The sequence below is a fragment of the Maylandia zebra genome, linkage group LG6 (genome assembly GCF_041146795.1).
Source record: "Maylandia zebra isolate NMK-2024a linkage group LG6, Mzebra_GT3a, whole genome shotgun sequence".
Classification (NCBI taxonomy): Eukaryota; Metazoa; Chordata; class Actinopteri; order Cichliformes; family Cichlidae; genus Maylandia; species Maylandia zebra.
Window position 1 is genome coordinate 27,859,578 of NC_135172.1, and position 22,260 is coordinate 27,881,837.

At 40.9% G+C, this 22,260-nt stretch overlaps 1 protein-coding gene across 3 annotated transcripts; it reads right to left on the reverse strand.

Moving 5' to 3' along the window:
• Positions 1–1,641: 1,641 nt before the first annotated feature.
• On the reverse strand, positions 1,642–22,188 carry septin3 (septin 3). 3 transcript variants are annotated; one of them, XM_004567892.3, is made up of 10 exons: positions 22,026–22,188; positions 15,502–15,891; positions 15,288–15,416; positions 11,112–11,193; positions 10,789–10,926; positions 9,513–9,630; positions 6,559–6,654; positions 6,234–6,330; positions 6,084–6,135; positions 1,642–3,812 (listed from the first exon to the last, which is right to left on the reverse strand). In XM_004567892.3, exons 2-10 carry the CDS (start codon positions 15,887–15,889, stop codon positions 3,683–3,685), a joined length of 1,230 nt encoding a protein of 409 aa, XP_004567949.2. In that variant the 5' UTR covers positions 15,890–15,891; positions 22,026–22,188; the 3' UTR covers positions 1,642–3,682. The 3 variants fall into 3 exon arrangements, with proteins under 3 accessions (XP_004567949.2, XP_004567951.2, XP_004567950.2); XM_004567894.3 differs by lacking the exon at positions 22,026–22,188 and adding an exon at positions 20,002–20,059; XM_004567893.4 differs by lacking the exon at positions 22,026–22,188 and adding an exon at positions 19,862–20,054.
• Positions 22,189–22,260: the final 72 nt, after the last annotated feature.

Below are 22,260 nucleotides of genomic sequence, written 5' to 3' on the forward strand. Positions count from 1 at the left end.
GAGTGGTGGTAAGGAGGATGTGCAGACACTCGGAGACAGAAAGTCAACTCAAACTTAGATTTATTGCTAGATGGCAAAACAGAAAATTGACTAAACTGAGAATACAGAAACTAAACTGAAAACACAAAAAAACTAAGCAGGCAGACAGAACACACAGCATGAAATGAGGGTTGATGAAGATCACAACAGAGACAAAGGAAAACACAGGGCTTAAACATGTGATGTGAATGACAATAAAGCTTCCTTGAATTCTTGAATCCTTGAAAGCTCTGTGCAGTCAGTTTTGCAGCATTTGGTGGAATCAGCAGAGAGTATGGTCCTTGCTTCTTCTATTGGCAGTCACATGATAAATAACTACTAGTGATCAAAAACTGGAAGCCGCAAATGCCCGTGCCACACTGCCTCGACTATGTTTGACAGATGACGTGATATGCTTCATTAAGACCTGTTTCTCTCATTTTGCACACTTTTCTCTTCGCATCATTCTGGTAGTTCATCTTGGTTTCATCTGTCCAAATATATTTTTTTTAATTTTCATTTACAAACTTGTGAAGGCTTTTATGTTTTTTTTTTAACCATTGGTCTGCACCTTGCTGTAAACCTCCTTTATTTCAAGGTGTCTGTTGATATTAGAGTTTGACAATGACACCTCCTCAAGTTTTGGACTTGATTAGATAATATAATATTGTTTTTAATGGTGTAAATAATTTTGTCACCATGCATGTACTGCTGAGCTGTTCAGTACGTTAATTCTTTTTAAGAATACATATTGTTGTCTTGATGCTCATCCAGTTAAGCAGCGGTCCCCAACCCTTTTGGCGCCACGGATCGGTTTATGCCCGACAATATTTTCACGGACCGGCCTTTAAGGCGGATAAATACAACAAAATAAAACCAGTACCGGTACCGGAAAAAGGAGATTTATTCATAACACACGTGAAAAGACCCAGGAAAACCGAGTTAACGATAAAAACGATAACAAAATAACGCTGAAAACCGATAAAAACCCTGAAAACCATACATTTCACACCTGAGCCTCAACTCTCGCGGCCCGGTACCAAACGATTCACGGACCGGTACCGTTTCGAGGCCTGGGGGTTGGGGACCGCTGCAGTTAAGGACATCCTAGACAGCTGATTCTCTTCATTTGGACGGAGTGTTTTCAGTAGGAGAAATGTGTCGTCACTCATCCAAGTTTTTTCTTCAGTCTTTTTCTGTTTAATGATGATCTTCTTCGGTTGCACTTGAGATTATTTTTGGATTCATATTTAAAATTGCAATGAAAAGCTATAAAATAAAAATTAATCACTTTGAATTGACTTCATGTCTGCTTTATTTCTGATGAAACAACAAGGGAGCACCTGGCCATGAACTGCTTGTGAGTCAATTGTCCCATTAATTTTTAACCTCTGAAATTGTAAAACCTCTCAAATTAAAGCTGAAAGTCTGCACGTCAATCGCATATTGATTGATTTACAATCCACAGTGGTGGTGTACACTAAAACTATAAAAAGAGCATCTTTTTCCAATAAATTATGGACTTCACTGACACAGTATGTAACATCATTATAAACAACAAAGACAACAACACACAGTTGGTTATGTGAACATTCAGAAGAGAAATCATGACAAAATTCTAAGAACTTGATCATGTGTTTTTATTAAATAAAGAATAAGTTACAATAATAAGACATAATGTAAAAATAACTCCATACAAGACAGGAAATCATACATCGGTGTGTCACAGCAACTTTGTGAGAAGTTGTTAAATAAATGTACATTGCGAGTTTTCACTGAGTGACAGGGCTGGGTGATACGTGTGTGCGTGGGGGCCATCAGCTTAGTTTGGGGGTAAGACAGCAGCGCTTTACCTTATGATATATCAATTAAATTTACACATCACGCATTCAGAAACACAGTAACTGTTAGTGGATGTGAAGTTGCAGGAATGAGTCAACCGACTGGCTGTAATCAAACAGGCAATATTAACACAAGCATGCACATAAACACAGGAACAATGGTTCATTAACACTGCTTCAGATTTCTGCTCGAAAACCTCTGACTGCACTAAAATCACGGACAACTACTACCATACTGTTGCACACACTTGATTTCAAAATCATACAAATACATATGATTGATTAAAAAGGCTGAATGGATTTAAAAAAAGATTGAGATATGTTAAAAGATTTGTAGTTTGTGTTCTAATGCAGACAGCCTGTGGCAGAATATCATATTTAGTTCCTGAAGAAAACCTGGCAAACCCCTTGGCAATGTTATAATATTATGAAAAGGGTGATATTATCAAAGTTTTTTGTAAACCCAATGTCTTTGCTGCTGACAGCAGAAGAGTAAACTTCATCAGAACTGGATGTGACATATTTGAGAAAAAAATCTCAGCAGTCAGAACATCTGGGGCAGATGGAGCTGCTCCGTTAAACTTCTTTAATGTGGCAGCATGCTGCCACCAAGTGGTGCACAGCAGGAATTGAATATTAATACAAATATATCAAAAATATTTCAATTCTCCTGCTCTCCTGTGTGCAAAAAAAGATGCGATGACCAAACCAGTGATGGGATTTCTTTCGGGTTTAATATAATATTTTATTGAATGGCTACTTGCCATGAATGGTAATGATAAAGAAAAAAACAACAACCAAAAATATTTAAACAAAACAACGTTTGCACTGATAGTAGTGGCTCTCAAAGACCAAAAACAAGTCATTCCAGCTGGGAAAGCTTGTATATGCAATTTGTTATAATTCCTGCATCTATTGCCTGTCAACTATTTAAACAGGAAACATCTAACAAAAATCAGTCTGAACCTTGATAAAATATGCATGGTGGAACTCCAAGAGCACAGCTCATTGCTGCAAGTGAACACAGATGCAGTTTCCTGTATGAGCACTGTGCTGAAACAAAACACGGTGAGCTGCATCTGCATGAACAGCTAAATTTGTGTTTGTTACCGTGAATCACTGAATCGGCAGCGAGCAGTCACTCACCATGTGGACTCCTTATAAACTGCATTTTACATGTGACTAATGCTGCAACTCTCAAAAGAAAGTTCATTATTTTCCTTCGTGGACTCGGTTATTAAAGAAGGCAGCACAGCTTGTAATGTTCGTTAAACCCTCTTGACAGTAAAGCCGCTGGGATTCTTCCTTTAAATGAACAGCTGCTGCTCAGAATTTAAAATCGGCAATTTCAACAGAGCCAGCCGCAGAGCCGGCTAATGCACCGTTGCTACACAGGAATTATGATTTTAATATTTAGAGCAAATCACTTTGTTTGTCTAAACTCGGCTGTCAGTTGCTACACAACACACAGGCTTAAAAATCAGCCTCCCGTACACGAGAGACACGAGCACTTTCCATGTACACTCTGAACAATGAGAAAAGGCGCTGGCAGTGGAAAAAACGTTACCGGCACTAAGTCTCTTTTACATTATGTCTTTCCTCCAAAGACTCACTGGGATGAATGGAAAATGGTAACAGAGGGGTTTGATATGCTTGGTGGGGAAGAATATGAAGAAAAGGATGGGTGGAGTTTGGGGATTAAATGACACCAATTCTTAACACATTAATTTTCTTTTCCACGCATGCAGCAATGCTGTGGTGATAAGGATTATAGTATTTTGTAGATTCATCTATTGGACTCATTGTTTTCACTCTCTCTCTGACTACAGGTTGCTCTCCTGGGTATCAGCGGATGATATGGGGTGCAGACCTCCGTTCTCATTCAGTCTCTTGGCACGGTACGTTTCATAGTGAATGTTATGAGTGACTTCCTTCAGATCCTGCAGGTGAGACCTTCAAAAGATGAATGTAAATACAGAGAGTGGGCGAGTTATTAGTTAAGTACGTTCATTTGACAGAGGAAGGGATAAGAGTTACTGTGTTTTGAAATACAGTATTGTTGTTCTTGTGTTGTGGTAATAAAATGGTAAAATCCTCCACAACAGCAAACACAAGAAACAAACGTTTTCTCACAATCAAAGAAAATTGCATAGTCTTATATTCAAAAACCGCTTTGAAAACATTTCACATTTATTATAATAAAAATGCTTTAATTTTTTTTAGAGAGGAAATAACTTTAATCGCTTTATCAAATAGCTGATCAGGACCCATCTTCATAAAACTATAATTAATTAATGTAATTTATTTTAAATGTGAATATTTGCTCTTTCTGTGATGTTAAACTATCCCAGTTTATCAGAACAAAAATCCACCCTACAAATTTTAACTGTTTTTCTGACGTTTCAGAGACCAAATGGTCACTTAAATAAAATTTATACTCACTGGCCACGTTGTTAGGTACACCTGCTCAACTGCTTGTTAACACAAATATCTACCGTAATTGTCGGGCTATAAGCCGCTACTTTTTGCACCAGCTTTGAACCCTGCGGCTTTTAGTCAGGTGCGGCTTTTCTATGGATTGTCCATGATTTTTGTCATATCGTAAGACGATTTGTTTTGTTTGTTCCGGTGTTGTACGGCACTACGTTGCCTGGCGGAAGGGCATGTGATCAGACACACAGTATCGGGTTCAAGAGTGGTATGTTGGTCACATGTCCATCCGCCAGGCAACATAGTGCCGTAAAAGTAGCGCGAAAAACAAACTTCAAAGTAGTGCTATGCGTTCAGCGGGAGTCGTGGATGATGTGCGGCGATAAACGTGCGAAAAGCAAGTTATGCCCAACTCCACCGGTGGAATCTGACAGCGTGGAAAAGTGTAAAAACATCCATGATCACCAACGGATTTCGAAGGGCTGGACTGCTGCATGATGGAGAGGAGGACACCGCCACGGCCCTTCAGAGGGTGTTCGACTCTGACACTGACAACAAAGGAAAGAAGGTGAGAGTGGATGACGTAGCCATCCTGAGCCTGTTCGTATCCGACACTGGAGAAGAGGACTTTGGTGGTTTTAGTGCGCAGGAAGATGGTGGTGAATGACTGACTTTTCTTCTTGTTAAAGCCGTGTCACTGCACCTGAGCCTAAAAGGTAGTCCAATCTATTTTTCTGGTGTGCTGTAGGTTATTGTTATGTACTACATTTGTTACTCATTTATGAAGCACAGTACATGTTTCCTACTTGTAATTACCGCTACTTGTACATATACCTAAAAAGTTATGCAAATATGTACCCATAACTTGTTTTTCAAAATATTAATAAAAGTGATGTCTCCAAACAGCCATCTCTTTCCTGACAATTCGATTTGTGCATATTCTCTTACATATGATAAGTCAACATTGAAACACCTGCGGCTTTTAGTCAGGTGCGGCTACAAAACAGGATTTTCCCCTGATTTTAGCTTGTGCGGCTAATATTCAGGTGCGCTTTGTAGTCCGGGAAATACGGTAATTAGCTAATCACATGGCAGCAATTCAATGCATCCAGGCACGTAGAAGTTCAAATTGAGGATCAGAAATCATAACTAGAGTTTACAGAGAGTAGTCTGAAAGCAAGAAAATATCCAGTGAGTGGAAATTCTCTAAGAGAAAAAGGTTTGTTGATGTCAGAGAACAGAGGAGAGTGGCCAGACTGCTTCAAGCTGGTAGGAATGCAACATTAACTCAATTAAATAATTGTTACAACCCAGGTATGCAGAAGAGCATCTCTTAATGCACAGCACACTGAATCTTGAAGCAGATGGGGTACAGCAGCAGAAGAGCACTCTAGGTGTCACTTCAGCAATGCTAGAAACAGGAAACTGATGCTGCAGTTTGCAGGGGCTTACAAAACAATGGAAAATTAAAAAATGTCATCTGGTCTGAAGAGGACTGATTTCTGCTGTGACATTCAGATGCTAGAGTCAGAATTTTGGCCTTAACATCCTGAAAGCATGGATACTCTGCCTTGTATCATCAGTTCAGTCAGACGGTGTTGGGCAACCCAATACTAGCACTGTGTACCTAATAAAGTGACCAGTTACTGGCGATCAATACATTTGTGTTACTGTTAAAATGCTGAGAAAGTTTACTAATAGAGAAAAGTGATTTTTTTCTTTGTTTTATTTCATTTCTTTATTCCACTTTTTTTGCATTATTATTTAAAAAAATGCTTTAAAAGAAAGTTTTACCTGATCAGAAAATCTCTCAGCTGAGCAAACTCACAATGGTTTGGATTTTCAACTGCACAAAGCAGAAAAACAGAGACAGAAATCCATCAACATCAGTCCTGTGTAAAAAACCAAACAGAGAAACTCGTTCATGGAGAGCGTTTGACTCACCCTCCACAATTCCCCACGCTGTCTTCCTCCCCAGAACCCGTTTGCCGTTCACTTGATATTCTTTGTCACTCCCCACCACAGCAAAGGGCATCGCCTCCTGTGAACAGAGACATTTGAACATGGTTCAGTGTACCGAAGAGAGCTACGCGAGGTTTATGAGATGAAACAAATGCACCACATGCCCAAGTGCCCTGGCATTCTGCTTAGAGGACTCGCTGCATGTTTGTGAAAGAGGCTGGGTTAAAGCTGAGTATCAAAGATTCATTCTAATGCCAAGGAAGAAAATCGCTCCACAAATATCGTGTGAGACAAAAAAGCGACTTACTCTGATTTTATCGTTGTCACTCTTGTCTTCCATGTCATCATCAAACTCTTTTTGTGGGTAAAATTCAATCCCGCTCATCTCCAGCTCCTTCCTTACCTGGAGTGCAGACAAAAGCAAGGAAAAATGAATAAAAAAAAAAACATTAGTCACAACGGTACCCAACACTGCACAAAGGACCAAAAGTCTTTTTTAATTAATTCATTCAGTTTTTCTCTACTGGGAAACAGCCAGGACAGACTTTTACCAGCCCCTTGTGTATTTTTACTGGCCTACAAACAGGAAAATGATTTCATACATTGCTAGCTTAATTTATAAACCTACCATAGATTAATAATCTATTAGTAGATTTATATTTAATATTATAAATCTATGTCAGAAATGTAATTAGTAACTGAAACTTTAAAATAAATGTAGTGGAGTAAACACCGAATCCTGGGGTGGATGACTACTATCAGCAAAGCATACAAGAAATCTGGGAAACTGAATTGAATTGAATTTCTTAGCAAATTAAACTAATAGTTTATCTGCACACAGATGTTCTTTTTAACTCCTTCTTAATTCTGTTGCGTTGGATGGACAGGAACAGGTAAAAATACTGCATTTCTTCACATTTAAAACTATCTGAACAATCGGTTTGATGATTGATGACAAACAGCAGAACTCTCTGCCTGGGAGGGATGTGAGATGGGCAAATGAACTGAATCATTTCTTCAACAGATTTGACTCAGCCATGAGGCAGTCTGCAACATCGGCTGCAGACTCACCCACCCCCACTGCTGCTGTTCCACCTCAGACACTTCACACCTCCTCTGTTCACCCTGCTCACTCCTCCCCACCCCCAACAACAGCATCCAATACACACTCAACACAAGGCTCCAGCCTGTCTCTCTCAACCACCCAGGTTAGGAGGGAACTGAGGAGGATTAATGGCAAGAAGGCAGCGGGCCCAGATGGCATCAGCTCGAGGGTCGTCAGGTCCTGCGCGGACCAACTGTGTGGGGTGATGGAGCACCTCTTCAACCTGAGCCTGAGGTTGGGAAGAGTCCCACAGCTCTGGAAAACCTCCTGTGTTGTACCAGTGCCAAAGACTTCACGCCCCAAGGACCTCAACAGCTACAGGCCGGTGGCTCTGACATCCCACCTGATGAAGACCCTGGAGCGGTTGGTCCTGGCTCAGCTTCGGCGCCTAATAAGCTCATCACTGGACCCACTTCAGTTTGCCTACCAGCCTGGCATTGGCGCGGATGATGCCGTCATTCACCTCCTACATCGTTCCCTCGCTCACCTGGAGACCGCTGGAAGCACTGTGAGAATCATGTTCTTTGATTTCTCCAGTGCCTTCAACACCATTCTTCCCTCGGTTCTAAAGGACAAGCTGGTGAACTCTGGAGTGGACCATCACCTCACTACCTGGATCCTGGACTACCTCACCGACCGACCACAGTATGTGAGGACTCAGGGCTGTGTGTCGGACAGGGTCGTCTGCAGTACGGGGGCCCCACAGGGAACGGTTCTGGCTCCGTTCCTCTTCACCATCTACACTGCAGACTTCTCCCACAATTCCACCCAGTGCTTCCTGCAGAAGCTCTCTGATGACTCTGCAATAGTCGGCCTCATCACTGATGGGGACGACAAGGAGTACAGAGGTCTGACCCAAGACTTTGTGGACTGGTGCCAGCTGAACTACCTCCAGATCAACGCCAGTAAAACCAAGGAACTGGTGGTAGACTTCCGCAGGCACAAGCATTCTCCACTGCAACCACTGAACATCCAAGGTATGGACATTGAGGCTGTGGACAGCTACAGGTACCTTGGTGTTCATCTGAACAACAGACTGGACTGGACTCATAACTCAGACGCCCTCTACAGGAAAGGGCAGAGCAGGTTGTACCTGCTGCGGAGACTCAGGTCATTTGGAGTGGAGGGCCCACTCCTAAAGACCTTCTATGACTCTGTTGTGGCTTCTGCTATCTTTTATGGTGTGGTCTGCTGGGGCGGCAGCATCTCTGCTGGGGACAGGAAGAGACTGAACAGGGTGATCCGAAGGGCCAGCTCTGTTCTAGGATGCCCTCTGGACCCAGTGGAGGTAGTGAGTGACAGGAGAACGGCGGCTAAGCTGTCATCCCTGATGGACAACATCTCCCACCCCATGCAGCAGACTGTGACAGCACTGAGCAGCTCCTTCAGTGGGAGACTGCGGCACCCACGGTGTGGGACGGAGAGATTTCGCAGGTCTTTCCTCCCCACTGCTGTCAGACTCCATAATAAAGACTTTAACTGATCAAGCACACACATCCATACATATGCAATAATACTAAGTGCAATAATCCTTTCTGTCATCGTTGTATTTTTACTCAGTTGTATATAGTATTTGTATTTGTATTCTATTTTTATCTTATTGTATATTTATTTTATTTTATTCTACTGTATATAGTATTTTATTTTATTCTATTCTGTACAGTTGTGTACTGTATTTATTCTTATTGTATTCTAATTTTTGCCTCATAACTTTTGCACTGTCCACTTCCTGCTGTGACAAAACAAATTTCCCACGTGTGGGACTAATAAAGGTTATCTTATCTTATCTTATCTTATCTTATCTTATTGTTGGTATTTTCAGGTGTATGACTTGACAGGTAAATCACTGTCTCTGGGCCAAATTGCTAGTGGCTGGCAAACAGTTCGCCCCACATTCTGTGTTTACTGGCCTTGGGATCATTGAATAAGACTTAAAAATTAGTGCCTGAGAACATGAAGTAATCAGAAAAAAGTTCACTGAAGGTCACTGAGGTTCTGGATGAGAAGTCAAATCACTGAGAAAACTTTTTAGCTGTAGAGTTTAGTAACTTGGATCCACTGCTGGTATAAAATGTTTATTACAGCAGCTTTGCACACTCATCAGTAAATATCTATGAAGAAAGACATTTTGAAGTCAGATTATTGGTGAAACTCACCCTCTGCTTGAACTCCTGTCTCTCCTCAATGGTCAGTGTATCTGCTTTGGCAATGACGGGAATAATGTTGACCGAGTGACTCAGGCGCTTCATGAACTCAGTATCTAGCTGTCGAAGACTGAAGCAGAAGGACAAATAATTACAGTGAGTCATGAGGGCAGATATAGGAGATGTGGAAGCTCATAAACACTGAATAAAAGAAGGAGGCGTCTGGAATTCATTTGTCATTTCTCATACGTCTCATTACCTTTCCTTGGCCTTGCAGCGATTACAAAAGACTTACAGTGAGAATCTTTTTTTTTCAAGTGGGCTTATCATTGAACAAAGGTTGTGTCCCAGCTCTTGTTTGCTTGCACATAAGACATCCTGTCGGTCTCAATTACCCTGGCTAAGAAAGATGAGATACGCTGGCAGTAATACACAAAAGACTGTATCCACTTATTCATTAGAAAGCAATTTCACACTTGTCAGCAGGAGCTAATTGTGAAAAGGAGAGAGAGGTGTGTGCTGTCTGCAATATAAAGTAGCACACTCAATTTAAGGCTTTGATAAAGTGAAATTAAATGTTTTTTGAATAAAGAGACATTAACACTGTGAGCTTTGTGCGTGTGTGTCTCACCAGCCAGCCAGAGCGTTCTCACTCCTGAGGCGTAACATGTCGACGTTTTGTCACGTCCCGCGGCGTTCCTGAGGAACACGAAAGGAGACCTTCGGCGTTCTTATGGTACGCAGCGGGTTATGGCTGGAATCCAGTGCAATGACGATCCCGCGGTAATAGACGTTCCAGCCCTGTATTCCAGCCCTAAACCTAACCTTATCCCTAGCCCTGACCATAACCGTATTCCTGACCTTAACCAGGACTTTAATGATGTTAAATAGCGTGTTTCTAAGCGATTTGAAGAAAAAGAGCGAACATGTGTAGATTCAGTCCAGACGGTTCTCATATTTCCTCTGTTTTCCGAGGTCGTCATTTAGGAACGTGGTGGGTAGCCGAAAACGTAATATGGTGACGATTTGTCACCTAGCGTAAAATGTTACGCTTTGGGAGTGAGAACGGGTTGCAGCAGCAGCATACAGTGTGTGAATGTGTGTGTGAATGGGTGAATGACTGAATGTCTAAAGCACTTTGGGGTCCTTAAGGACCAAGTAAAGCGCTATACAAATACAGGCCATTTACCATTTACAGATTACTTAAAAAACCCCACATCCCTTAAAGAATCAGATACTCAAAGATGGTCTGATTGATTTACTTCCATACAGCCAAAGCTTAACTTACGAGTGTCCGGTTGGGGAGATAAAATAGAGACAGCAGTGCACCCTGGTGTCCGGGATTCGCTTCTTTCTGGTGATGTTGACCTCCTCCTTCAGGAACTTCTCATACTGCTCATTGATGTATTTGGAGATGGGCTCCCAGCTGTGGATACAACAGATGCAAAACATCACCGAGGCAGGAAAAAACATGTTTGAGGGAGCACTGATTCACTCCTAAACCTTGAATACAGTTTTTAAAGATGAAAGGTGGAGATTTGTCCTCGGTGATATAAGGCAGTTATTATGACATTTATGATGCTTTAACAGTGCCGGAGCTGGAAATCTCACCAGTTGTCGTTATTGATTTGGTCTCCGAAGCCCGGAGTGTCGACAACTGTCAGCTTCATCTTCACACCACCCTCTTCAATAACTAAAAAAAACAAAAAAACAAAAACATGTTCACACAAAGAAATCAGCAAAATAAATAATAACAGCTTCAAGTCTTCTGGGAAGGTTTTGCAGAAGGTATAGGCCTGTGTTTATGGGAATATGTAACCATTCTTCCAGAAGCACATTTGTGAGGCAGTGCACTTGACATGCAAATCTTTCTCTTCTTTTTTGAACAATGGCCATAGATACAAGTGATACAGTGAGAGATAAACATCATATTTAGAAGTTATTTTAAAACTTAATTATATAATAAACAAATTATTTGGAAAAATAAGGTACATGATTTTCACCTTGAAATTTTCCAGATTATGTACCAAGTAGTGGAACTAAACCTCAGAGATTTAGGATGTTCTACTATAAAAATAAAAAAATCTACAAGTGGCTACAAGAAATTCGTTTGTCCAGGATCAATCAATCTATCGCCTGAAGCCAGAGTCAAAACCGACCCAAAAACTCCACATACAGAGGCCCAAGCCAATCAGTGAGATGATTTCACTAACCACTATGCTGCCCATAATTTAAAATCTCACAGAGCTGCAAAATTTCATCACAGGATTTGCAGGTAAGGTAGTGCATGCACCTCCATGAAATGCCTGCCAGGAAATAGCTTCTGCTTTTCAAAGAGAGCATCAGAGAAAACTGACTGTTAACCAGTGGCAATAAAGGCAAAGACCAGCTCTTTTAGATAAACAAGACAGTGGCGAAAGCAGTTTAGGAGATGTCCGGGGTCTGGGTAGCGTCTGCATCATTTCAAAGTGTTCTTCAGGATGTGACGCAGTCTGTGCAACTACCAATTCCTGCACAGCCAACATCCTCTAACATCCAATAACTGAAGGAATTTCACATAGAAAGTCGCAGAAAGCAATTACACACCTACAAGAAGTTATTTATGCTGAAGGGGGCAAAGGTAGTGTCTAAACCAAGAATGTACTTACCTTTACCACAGAAGAAGAACACATTTAATGTTTTTATTTAAAAATAAATAAAAACTTGAATATTCAACATAATGACTGAATGTTCGTGTTTGCCATAATCACACAAACAGCAAATACAATATTAATAGCATGGCCAGAATTTTTTATGCTTAGTCTCCTGGCATAATAATATCAGGGTACTGTCATCTGCAGGCAATGGGAGCATGATCACGTAAACTGTAGCAGCCCACAGGCTTGACATGTCCCTACAGTTTCCTCGGGAGCTCATAAGTCGTCAAGGACGTGCAAATGGCAGCTAGGTCCCAGAAGGCATAATGAGCACAGGCTTGAATGCTACATAGTGAGCTGTCTGCCACAGTGAGGATTTGATACTAATAGTGGGGGAGGGGCACCAAAATACGACATTTTCAAATGTTATACAGAGTAGCTGTAAATAGCGATTCGTTTGGGCTGCACTGTGGATAATTTAAAACTTTATTCAAATCAAGCACACGGCTGACTGTCACTGCTTGCCCCTGTTACCTGAGTGGAAAGCTTCTCAGTTACACAGATGTTCTACAAGAACAGCTTTCTGATTCCTCATCCTGTAACTTTGAAAGTGAGCCACAAATTGAGCTATGTTTACATCTTTGCATAAGCTGTCAGGCTGATCTACGGTTGTTACCATGGAGACATAACTCTGAGCTCTGAGGTTATCTCGCATTTTACTCACAAATACTTTGGGCTTTAAATTGGGTCATGGTTGGTCCTAGCTTTGATCAGGCTCCACAAACTGAGTTCAGCGATGTGGTGCTTTGTGACTCCTGTGAAATATGACCGACTGCCCGCACTCTCAGAAACTTCACTGAGGTTAAGTAAGACCCTTTTAAACCCCCAGTCAGTCAAACACAAGTGAAATGAAAGCACACGCAGCACGCCAGCAGATCTTAAAATGATAGTGAGCAACACCCTGCAATATGTTGGCCCTGTGAGGTCAAATGCACTGGAGCTTAAAAAAACACTGTTATCACTCATCTGCCTGCTATCCTGGGTGTTCAGCTGCTATGATCTATACTTTTCAACACATCCACTTTTCCAATGCTGTCAAAGTCAATACTGATATCATTGCTCTTTCCCAATCATCTTCTTGCTTGCCTTCAGCGAACCAATAAGCCTGCATTCTGCATACTTTAAATCTCGGCAACCCACTTCCTCACCATTTCAGAGCTCCATCCAAGCCGTCATCTTCATCCTCACCACCACCAGTGTCTGGACTCTGGATGCTGGCATTCTGCTGCTATGATGGGTCTAATTGCCAAATATTATAACTGATTCTGTATCTCAAAAAAATCATGTTTAATTCTTCCAAAGGATTTCTTCTTAATTAATCTGTGTATTGGAGAAACAATTACAGACAGAAAGACAGAATAAACTATAAGCAGCAGCAGACCAAACAAATCTGCCATACAATCTAAACGTTGGATAAGAAAATAACACAAAAAAGTTTTAATACAAAATTGAAGCTCCTTTTTAATCTGTCAAACTCCAAACAGTCCATCATAAACAAGATGTAAAAAAAGTGTAGAAATATCAGAAGCCTGTTTTACTTGATGTTGTGTTATAAAACATGATGACCCAGCCTTAAAAGGTAAGCTCACAACTTCCCAAGTCTATCCTAAAACACTATAGCTATTTTGTTTTGCTGAAGTTATTCCACCACTATCACTGTACTTTCAAAGTAAACAGGGCGGCAGCAGAAATCTGCAGTCTTTAGTAGCAAAAACATATTCAAAGGATTATCTTAAGTGTGCATGAAACTCCAGCAGCCTGAGATTGACAAATCCAATGGATATCCACAAGGCAAAGTATTTTCTTTTTTGCAACAGAACACAAAATATCGAAACAAACAGTTTTAGTTTTCTTTTTTTTTAAGTTGGCTTGAACATCAAAGTCAACCACAAACAGGAGAGGAAGCATAAAATAACAATAAAGATAAAACAGTTTGTTTTGTATATTCTTACTATTGTCTTTGTTGCAGAGGCTAAGCTAAAGGACAAACAAGCACAAACAGCAGTGACCACATTAGAGGTTCTTCCACATGCTTTTAACACTGCCTCCTGGTGACAGCATGCAGCAACAACATGTAGACATGTGTGCAAATCTCTGCATTGAACATCGACTACTCAAGTACCATGCCAGGATCATTCAGCACCACCTGACCTCTACACCTCTGCTGCCAATCAGCTACTATCAGATCTTTAGCCTTGGTTTTCCATCATATTTCTTGCTACATGTTCCTGTCAGCTTGTTTTTTAAATGTTATTATTATCTATTTATTTATTTTTGGATATTGTACCTTTATAATAATAATGCATACTTTATTAATACCGTAGGGGATTGCTTAGTCCTCTGCACTTAACCCATTCATTCAGTGAAGCAGTACGCAACTACCAATCCAGCGCCCAGGGAGCAGTGTGTAGAGACCCTTGCTCAATAGTACCTCAGGGTAGCCGTTCAGTGGATTTGAACCCCCAAGCTTCCGATCATGGGGCGAATACTCTACCTACTGAGCAATCCCTGCCCTTGATTTTGTGCCTGTCTTTAATGAAAAACGTTTCTACATTGTAAATATTGCCTGGAAACCCACAGTGTGCCCAACTGTGCACTGGCACATGACAGCAGAAAACTGAGCAGAGATCTGTTTGCTGTTTTTCAGCCATCTCTGAACTGAATTTCAGCATCTGTTCATTTTTAGAGATTTCACCAACAGACAGTGATGAAAACCTAACCTTCTTTCGACTTTGTCTGTACAGCTACAAAACGCAAATAAGGTAGGTCTCAGCATTGATTTATTTATATGACACATAAGAGAGTTATTACAGAGCAGCTTGAAAAATTAATTCATGACAATTAAATTCCCAGCACACGGACAGTCGAAAACAACAAGTGATCAAAAGTGCCTGCAGGAGAGGCAGAAGTTGGCCCATCCTTCAGCTGCTTAGATTTCTTGGCAGCTTCCAGGGTGCACTGATGAACTATAAGTAGGCTATGTGGGACTTTTAAGAACATGGCCAAAGATTGTTCATTTTCTCTCTTTAATTAAGTGCTATATAAATGCCTGGCTCTAAAGAAAGAGCAGCCTCTCTGTCCTTGCACTCACCATGAGACACTGCCTTGATCTCCACAGTTTTGGGGATCTTCTCATCACGAGCCCATCCTGCACTCCTCCTGCTCACTTGGGACTTGAATAAGGTGTTCACCAGGGTTGACTTTCCCAGACCACTGTGACCTGAAGTGAAAGGCAGAAGAATTAAGGTTGGAGCACCATACAGGAAGAAAGTGTCCAGGCATAAAGCAAGTCTACTGTGACGTACCTACTACCATGATATTGAAGTCAAAACCCGTCTTCATGGTCTTCTTCCTCATCTGCTCAATGATGGTGTCGATACCAATGTATCCCAGCAGAGTGGATCCCCCGCTGGAGCTGTGGGAGCCACCATGACCGTGACCGCCGCTGTGTGGTGCAGCGTGACTTCCAGCGTGACTAACGCTGTGTCCTATGCCATGACCCACGCTGTGACTGCCACCATGACTTCCAATGGGAACTGGAATGGCGCTCGGTGGGGGAGCAGAGATGCCGCCTCCTCCGACACCCAGGCCCTGGGGTGGGAAGGGGCTAGAAGGAGAAGGAGCCCCCACGTTTGGGGGTTTGGCAGGGACAGCTGGTTTGGGTCTAACCTCTGGAGGAACGATGTCTGACATGTCTACAGAAAAGGAAGGAAGATGAAAATAAGTCACACTGAAAAAATGACGAGGAAGTAGGTCAGTGGATCAGCCGAGGCCTCTCCTCTAGTTACTCGTTCTACATTGAAGAAATGGGTTATTGCAGCAGGCTTCGATCACCCAAACAACAGAAAAATCCTCAAATTCATCTAGTCAGGCAAACACTGCTTTGTATAATTGGTGTAGTTGTATAATTTGCTTCCCAGATTTTGATGGTTATGATGAAAGGTGCTTGTAAAACAAATGTTTTATCTGTTTATTTTAAAAATATGAAGCTGGAGCTATACAAACATTATGAGGTGAGCAAAATCAGATGTTTACAATAAAGTTTTCCTTGAAGAGCGCCTACTGTGCTCATGTCCAACTCCATGCTGTTATTCTTAGACTCTACTAGAGTAGCTTTGCATGATTCACAGTTCAGAATAATGTTTCTTTACTTTAAAGTGAGTCTCAATTACCTCTTATTTCATCCACTGTATGAAATACTATTTTAGCCCTATTCTCTCCCATAAAGTCTTCTTCTCATTGGCTGCCCCTTGTAAACAAAAGGGATTTCTGTTCTCATGTCTGAGATGAGCATATTAGGAACATCTTCTGTTTTTGACATTATACCGAGGCATTGAAAAAGGACTGAAAAGGAGAATACGTTATGATCACAGTTTATGAACTCCTCCCCTTCCTCCTTCCTAAAAAAATCTGGTACTGACTGGAGCTGTGGTACTCAAGGCTAGCAGACACATGGAGTTTACGTATGAAAAATGTAATTAATGCATAACTGTCACTTTCAAATTTCATAACCATGTGAACTGTATTAATGAATGAATGAATGAACTAGCTGATTAAAATAAAAGTTAAGAGAAGTTGAAGAGACTTAAATGTGGCTAACATTTATTTTTCTTTGTCAGTTATGTAATAAAGTAAATATCTTTGAGTTTTCAATTAAACAAATCAAGACATCTGAAGGTCCCAACATGGACACAGATGTACATTTCAGGAGGGATCCAGTCCACTGCCTCATCCGACCCAAACCCCACACAACAAAAGCACAAAAGAAAGCTGATGACTGAGAAGAAAAACTGCTATAACATCATTTGTTTCTTTTTTACCAACAGATAGATGTTATGTCTGCGCTCATATTTCACACACATCCATATAGAAAAAGAAAAGCTGAAGAATATGACAGAGATGGAAGGAAAAGGGAGAGGGAGGTCCAAGTCTGAAAGCAAAATAGCTCTGAGACACAGTATTTGAGTTTAGCAGCATAGTTTCTAGTTTAAAAATAAGATTCATCTTCGGATTAATGCTGCCTGTGCTTTTTGAGTTTGCTTCAAAGGTTGAGATAAACCTTATTCCTAAAAGTGTGCAGAATGTTTTGAACATAAGCAGAAATCTTGATGAAACACAGATCAGCTGTTAAAGTCCAGGGGTTAATAAATCAATTTATAAAAAGATGACTCATGCACAGTTTGAGCTTGAACATAACATATGAGACAGAACTGAATCAACTCGTTATGCTCACATCTAACCACAAGAGTCCACACGACCTTAAGCATTTAACTCAGCAGGTAGGAAATCAAATGAGAATAGCTGAGAATAATGACTGGAGAGTTAAGCTGTTATTATTTTATTAAGTTATCACATATTACACAGACAGTGTAAACAGTAAAATCCACTATTGGTGTGCAGAAGTGCCTGACAGAACCTGAAATTAGGGCACTGTGAATAATTTAATTGATTCCTGGAAATCTAGCATTTATAATCGGGGAAGTTCTTGCACTAATGAGTAACAACTACCCCGAAAGACTGCAGAGGTGGGGCAGCATCTGACCTGACCTGAGTTACAAAAGCGCTGCTCTAACCTCCAGCCTTCATCACACCCAGGTTGCCCATCTATTATTTCTATCTGCTCAACACAGCAGAGTATGTCTCAGCCCTGATCACCCCCCAAGTGTAGAAATCAATGCCTGACTGAACAAACTCAGGTCTTCTTAATAAAGGTGTCCTCCAGTCAAAACAATGAAAAATCATTTACATTTCATTTTAACCCCCAAAACTGAACTAACTGTTCTTTTCTTTCACCTTTTCAATGTTTATACAGTGGAATTACAAATACCTGTGAAAGCAACTCTGATGTTGATTCGAAGATTATTTTCTTTTTTAAAATAAAAGAAATTATTATATTTTACAGTGTGATACTTAATAAATAGTTGATACTATAGGGGCAAAGATAATAGCCAGCATTCTTAATATTACGTTTTTTTTTTCAATAAAACTACCAAATTTACAGCAATTCAGAACGCCTAAAAGTGTAGAAATCTAACATAAAACAGAAACATATATAGAAATGTCCCTGTCTAAAAAGGCTTTATTTATTAGTTAGCCTAGCAAACTTGCATTTAACCAAAAATCCATCCAACAATGGACACACTTTGCTTGACAAATATACCCCCTAATTCAGAGGAAGCTAAAGGCTCAGTCAAGAGTAAAAATAGGACGACAACCTCCTTGTATAAATTCCCAAAGCTTGAGCCTGTTGTACATTCACAACTACTTTTGATCTCAAGGTAAATGCACAGGTTGTCTAATACGAGGCAAACTTTCTGCAAACAGTCACAGTCTGACTTGAACTGACTGCAGTCACTCTTAAAGAGATTGTCAAAGGTTTGCTGTCTAATTGATAAATGCAGATACATTGCCAACATGTTATTATCGGTCTGAATGAGTTGATGTCAATTTGCACAACTCAAGGGGACTCGACTTAGCTGGCTGTCAGTTAGTTCTGGTTATTCCTATAGACCTGGAAGGTTGTTGAGCTTAAATGTAATAGTTAAATGTGAATTCCTGCTGATTTAAACAACAGTTAAATGATGTATTATTGCAGATCGCAGATGTAACTGCCAACTTCACTCCATTCAATCCCAGACTGATCCCAAACTGATAGCAGACTGACTCTATCTGATATTGACAAAGTTTAACTTTGAGGGCATGATTGGCAATTTTTGTTATTGCAATGCTCAGCATAGATGTTAAAAATCGCAATAATACTGTATCGTGAGTTGAGTATTGTAATTATATCGTCTGGTAAGTCCCACCTCAAGTTTTAATCATTAAAAACGAATGAAAACGAAACTAAAATTTGCACTTTGGAAAAAAGCAAAACAGGAAACTAATTGGAAAAAACAGATATAATAATTCTGGCAGAGAACCACGGATGAAATTACAATCAGCTGTCTTGTCTTTGGGTTGGCAGCAGAAACGTCAAACATGGGACACAAAAATCTCAAAAGCCTGGCCAGAAATGCAAAAAAAACCTCTGCGAGCAAGGCTTTGACACCAGTCGGGTCTAAGCAAGAAAAGATGTTTTTGTGAGCTCAGCCTTTAAGTGAAGCAAGCAGTGCAGGCAGATGGTAACAGTAACAGGCAGCAGGCCGAGCCAAGATGTTGATGAGCTTAGTCCTTCAGGGTGTACAGCCTGCTGCCATGCTTTAAGTCACAGTCCTAGATACATGAGTCCTGATCATACATACAGGTCACTGAGGCAGAGGCTGTCACTTTGATTCATTCACTGGCCATGCAGCTCTGCCCCCTCCCTGCCTGCCCTCACAAGCCCACACTGCAATGCAATTATTTCGAGCTACACACTACAGCAAATGTAGGAAACTGAAGCGTACGATATCTGAGGATGCTCTGGCTACATGAAGGCTAAAACTCCCTTTTTTAAAATCCCTGTTTGAAAAAATAATAAAATGGCCAAGCTCATGAAAGTTAAGAGCAAACGTGCTTTAGCATATAACATGAATAAAAGCGTCCTTTTCTGCGTGTTTTAAGTGACTACCCAACGTTAGCTCTACCAAAGCCTGTCGCCCTCATTGTTTCTCTCACCAGTCACGCTGGATAATAACGTTAACGGCTAGCTGCTAGCGTGCACCCGCTAACGGTCGTCACACTCACCAGCTCCCGTTCACCTGACCAAACGAGCTCGTGGAGACAGCGGGCGACCTACAGGCGCTCTGAATTCGAGAAGCCGTAATATCTATTCACCACACTGATAACAATAACAGGAACGCTCATGTAAAGAGGAGTCCGGGTACCTCTCCTTCCCTCTGGCCGTGAGCCCCCTCCTTTTCCGTTACCAAGGCGACAAGAGGACAGGGAGTGGGGAGATGCAGCGCACATGCGCAATATGACTTTATCTCAAAGGGACTTTTTTTTTTGGGTACAGTGTCTTCTGTCAGAGCTAGAGTATTTATAGCGAGCAATTTGAATTGTGTTATAATCAGTGTCAAGTCCAGACATGGGAGATGATCTTTAACAGTGTTGGTGGATAAAGAAGATGGATCCTTTACTAATAATGTTGTGAAAAAGTACTTGCCCAATTCCTGATTTATTTTCTCTCTCTCTCTCTTTTTTTCCATATGTGCAACATTTGTCACACTTGCCTCTTAAATCGTGAATTATCTGTTTTTAATTCTGTGGCCTGATTACTGCCAGACCTGCTGAATTGAGAAATCACTTAAACAGAACCTGCCTGACAAAGTGATGTAGGCTAAAAGATCTCAAAAAGAAACACGCAATGCGACAGTCTACAGAAACAGATTTGAAACAAAGTCATTGACATCTATCGGTCTGGAAATGGTTACAGAGCCATTTCTAGGGCTTTGGGATTCCAGCAAATGATGGTGAGAGCCATTATCCACAAAAGGAGAAAACTTGGAACCTTCCCAGGAGTAACTGACCAACCAAAATTACTCCAAGAGTGCATTGGTGACTCAATTGGTGACCTAAACTGAGACAGTTTAGGTCAGTGTTCGCGCTTCAACAATAAGGGACTGGGGAAATATATGTATCCATGGGAGAGTTCCAAGGAGAAAAAGGTCGCACAGGCTCGTTTGACATTTGTTAAAAAACAAACAAACACCCAAACATCTTGATGATCCCCAAGACTTTTGGCAAAATATTCTGTGGACTGTGGACTTTTGGAAGGTCTGAGTTCCAACAACATGCCAACAGTCAAACATGGTGGTGATAGTGTGATGTTCTGGGGCTGCGTTGCTGCTTCACGACCTGGACAACTTGCAGTAATTAATGCAACCATGAATTCTGCTCTCTGTTTTTCTATATAGTCTTTACAATACTCATTTTTGGGTCACTTTAGGAAAAGTCATCAAATTTCAAGCTAAAAGAATGATATTGGATTTTTTTGATTTTTTTTTGCTGCGGTCACTATCAAAATGAGTCAAATTTGACCCTAAACAGTGTGTACGGGTTAATGTAGATGCAAAGCTTAACAAAAACATTACTGCTATGTGGGACATTATTACTGCTGCATTATCGTTCAAGCAGAAAGAGCTTATAGCTTTAATGGCTTTGCACTGGTACATAAACAGGCTCCTAAAGTTTGAAGTCTTATCTGCAAAGTAACAACTGCATGTCTGCTAAATGCACTGTTTAAAATGTAGAAAGAAGTGCAGTATAGAGAAGTTTTCCCCCAAATACATTTTGTCACAGCAGGAAAACTACAGTGCTGAATAATTAAACTAATGATGGCTGAATATGTAGACGTTGTCTGTATGTGCCGCGCTTCCTTTTCTGTGAAGAGACACACTATCAGCTGTGACATGCCGTGAACTAAAGCACTTCAAATTTAATGCAAATGTGCTCTGATGTATCCTGCCACCGGTGGAAGCTCAGTGTGTAATGATTAACAGCGAGTGTAACGGGGCTTTCTGAGCGGTGGAATCCCACGAGAGACCCTGAATCTGAGGGTCTTGTAAGACAGAAAATATATTAACAGATCTAACTGCAAGAAATCTACTAATGAAGACTCCAGATGAAGCTGTTAGTTTAAATTTTCTTTGCTCTGTCAAATACGCCTGGTAGTTTTTCCCTTGTTGGGCCTCAGAAGCTCTCATTTTAACTCATAGGCATACAACATCCAGGCAGTGCTGAGGTACTATGTGTGCTTTGTTTTTTAATCTCTACCCTGCTATGTTACGACATGATTTAAGTTTGACACATCTGTTAGTCTGTACTTCCCAGTGTTTGTGTGATATTGTGTTGTTATTACTCTTTAGGTGTTAGAGGAAGAAAAATACAGCTGCAGCACTGTACTCACACTTTATCTCCAAGCTGCTCTCCTTTCGTCCCGCCTTCCTTTCTGCATGTTTTCAGCGTGTTTTAGTGTAAAACTGCTTTGGCACGTCTTCCTGTGCTATTCACTTTGAAACAGTCTGCTAACCAACTTTGTCACATCTCTCCTCGCCACGTCTGTTACTCTACTGATAAGAAGCGCTGCCTTTAGTCCCTCTGCTATCCTCTTTAACCACCCCCTCATCAGAGTTCCCACCCCC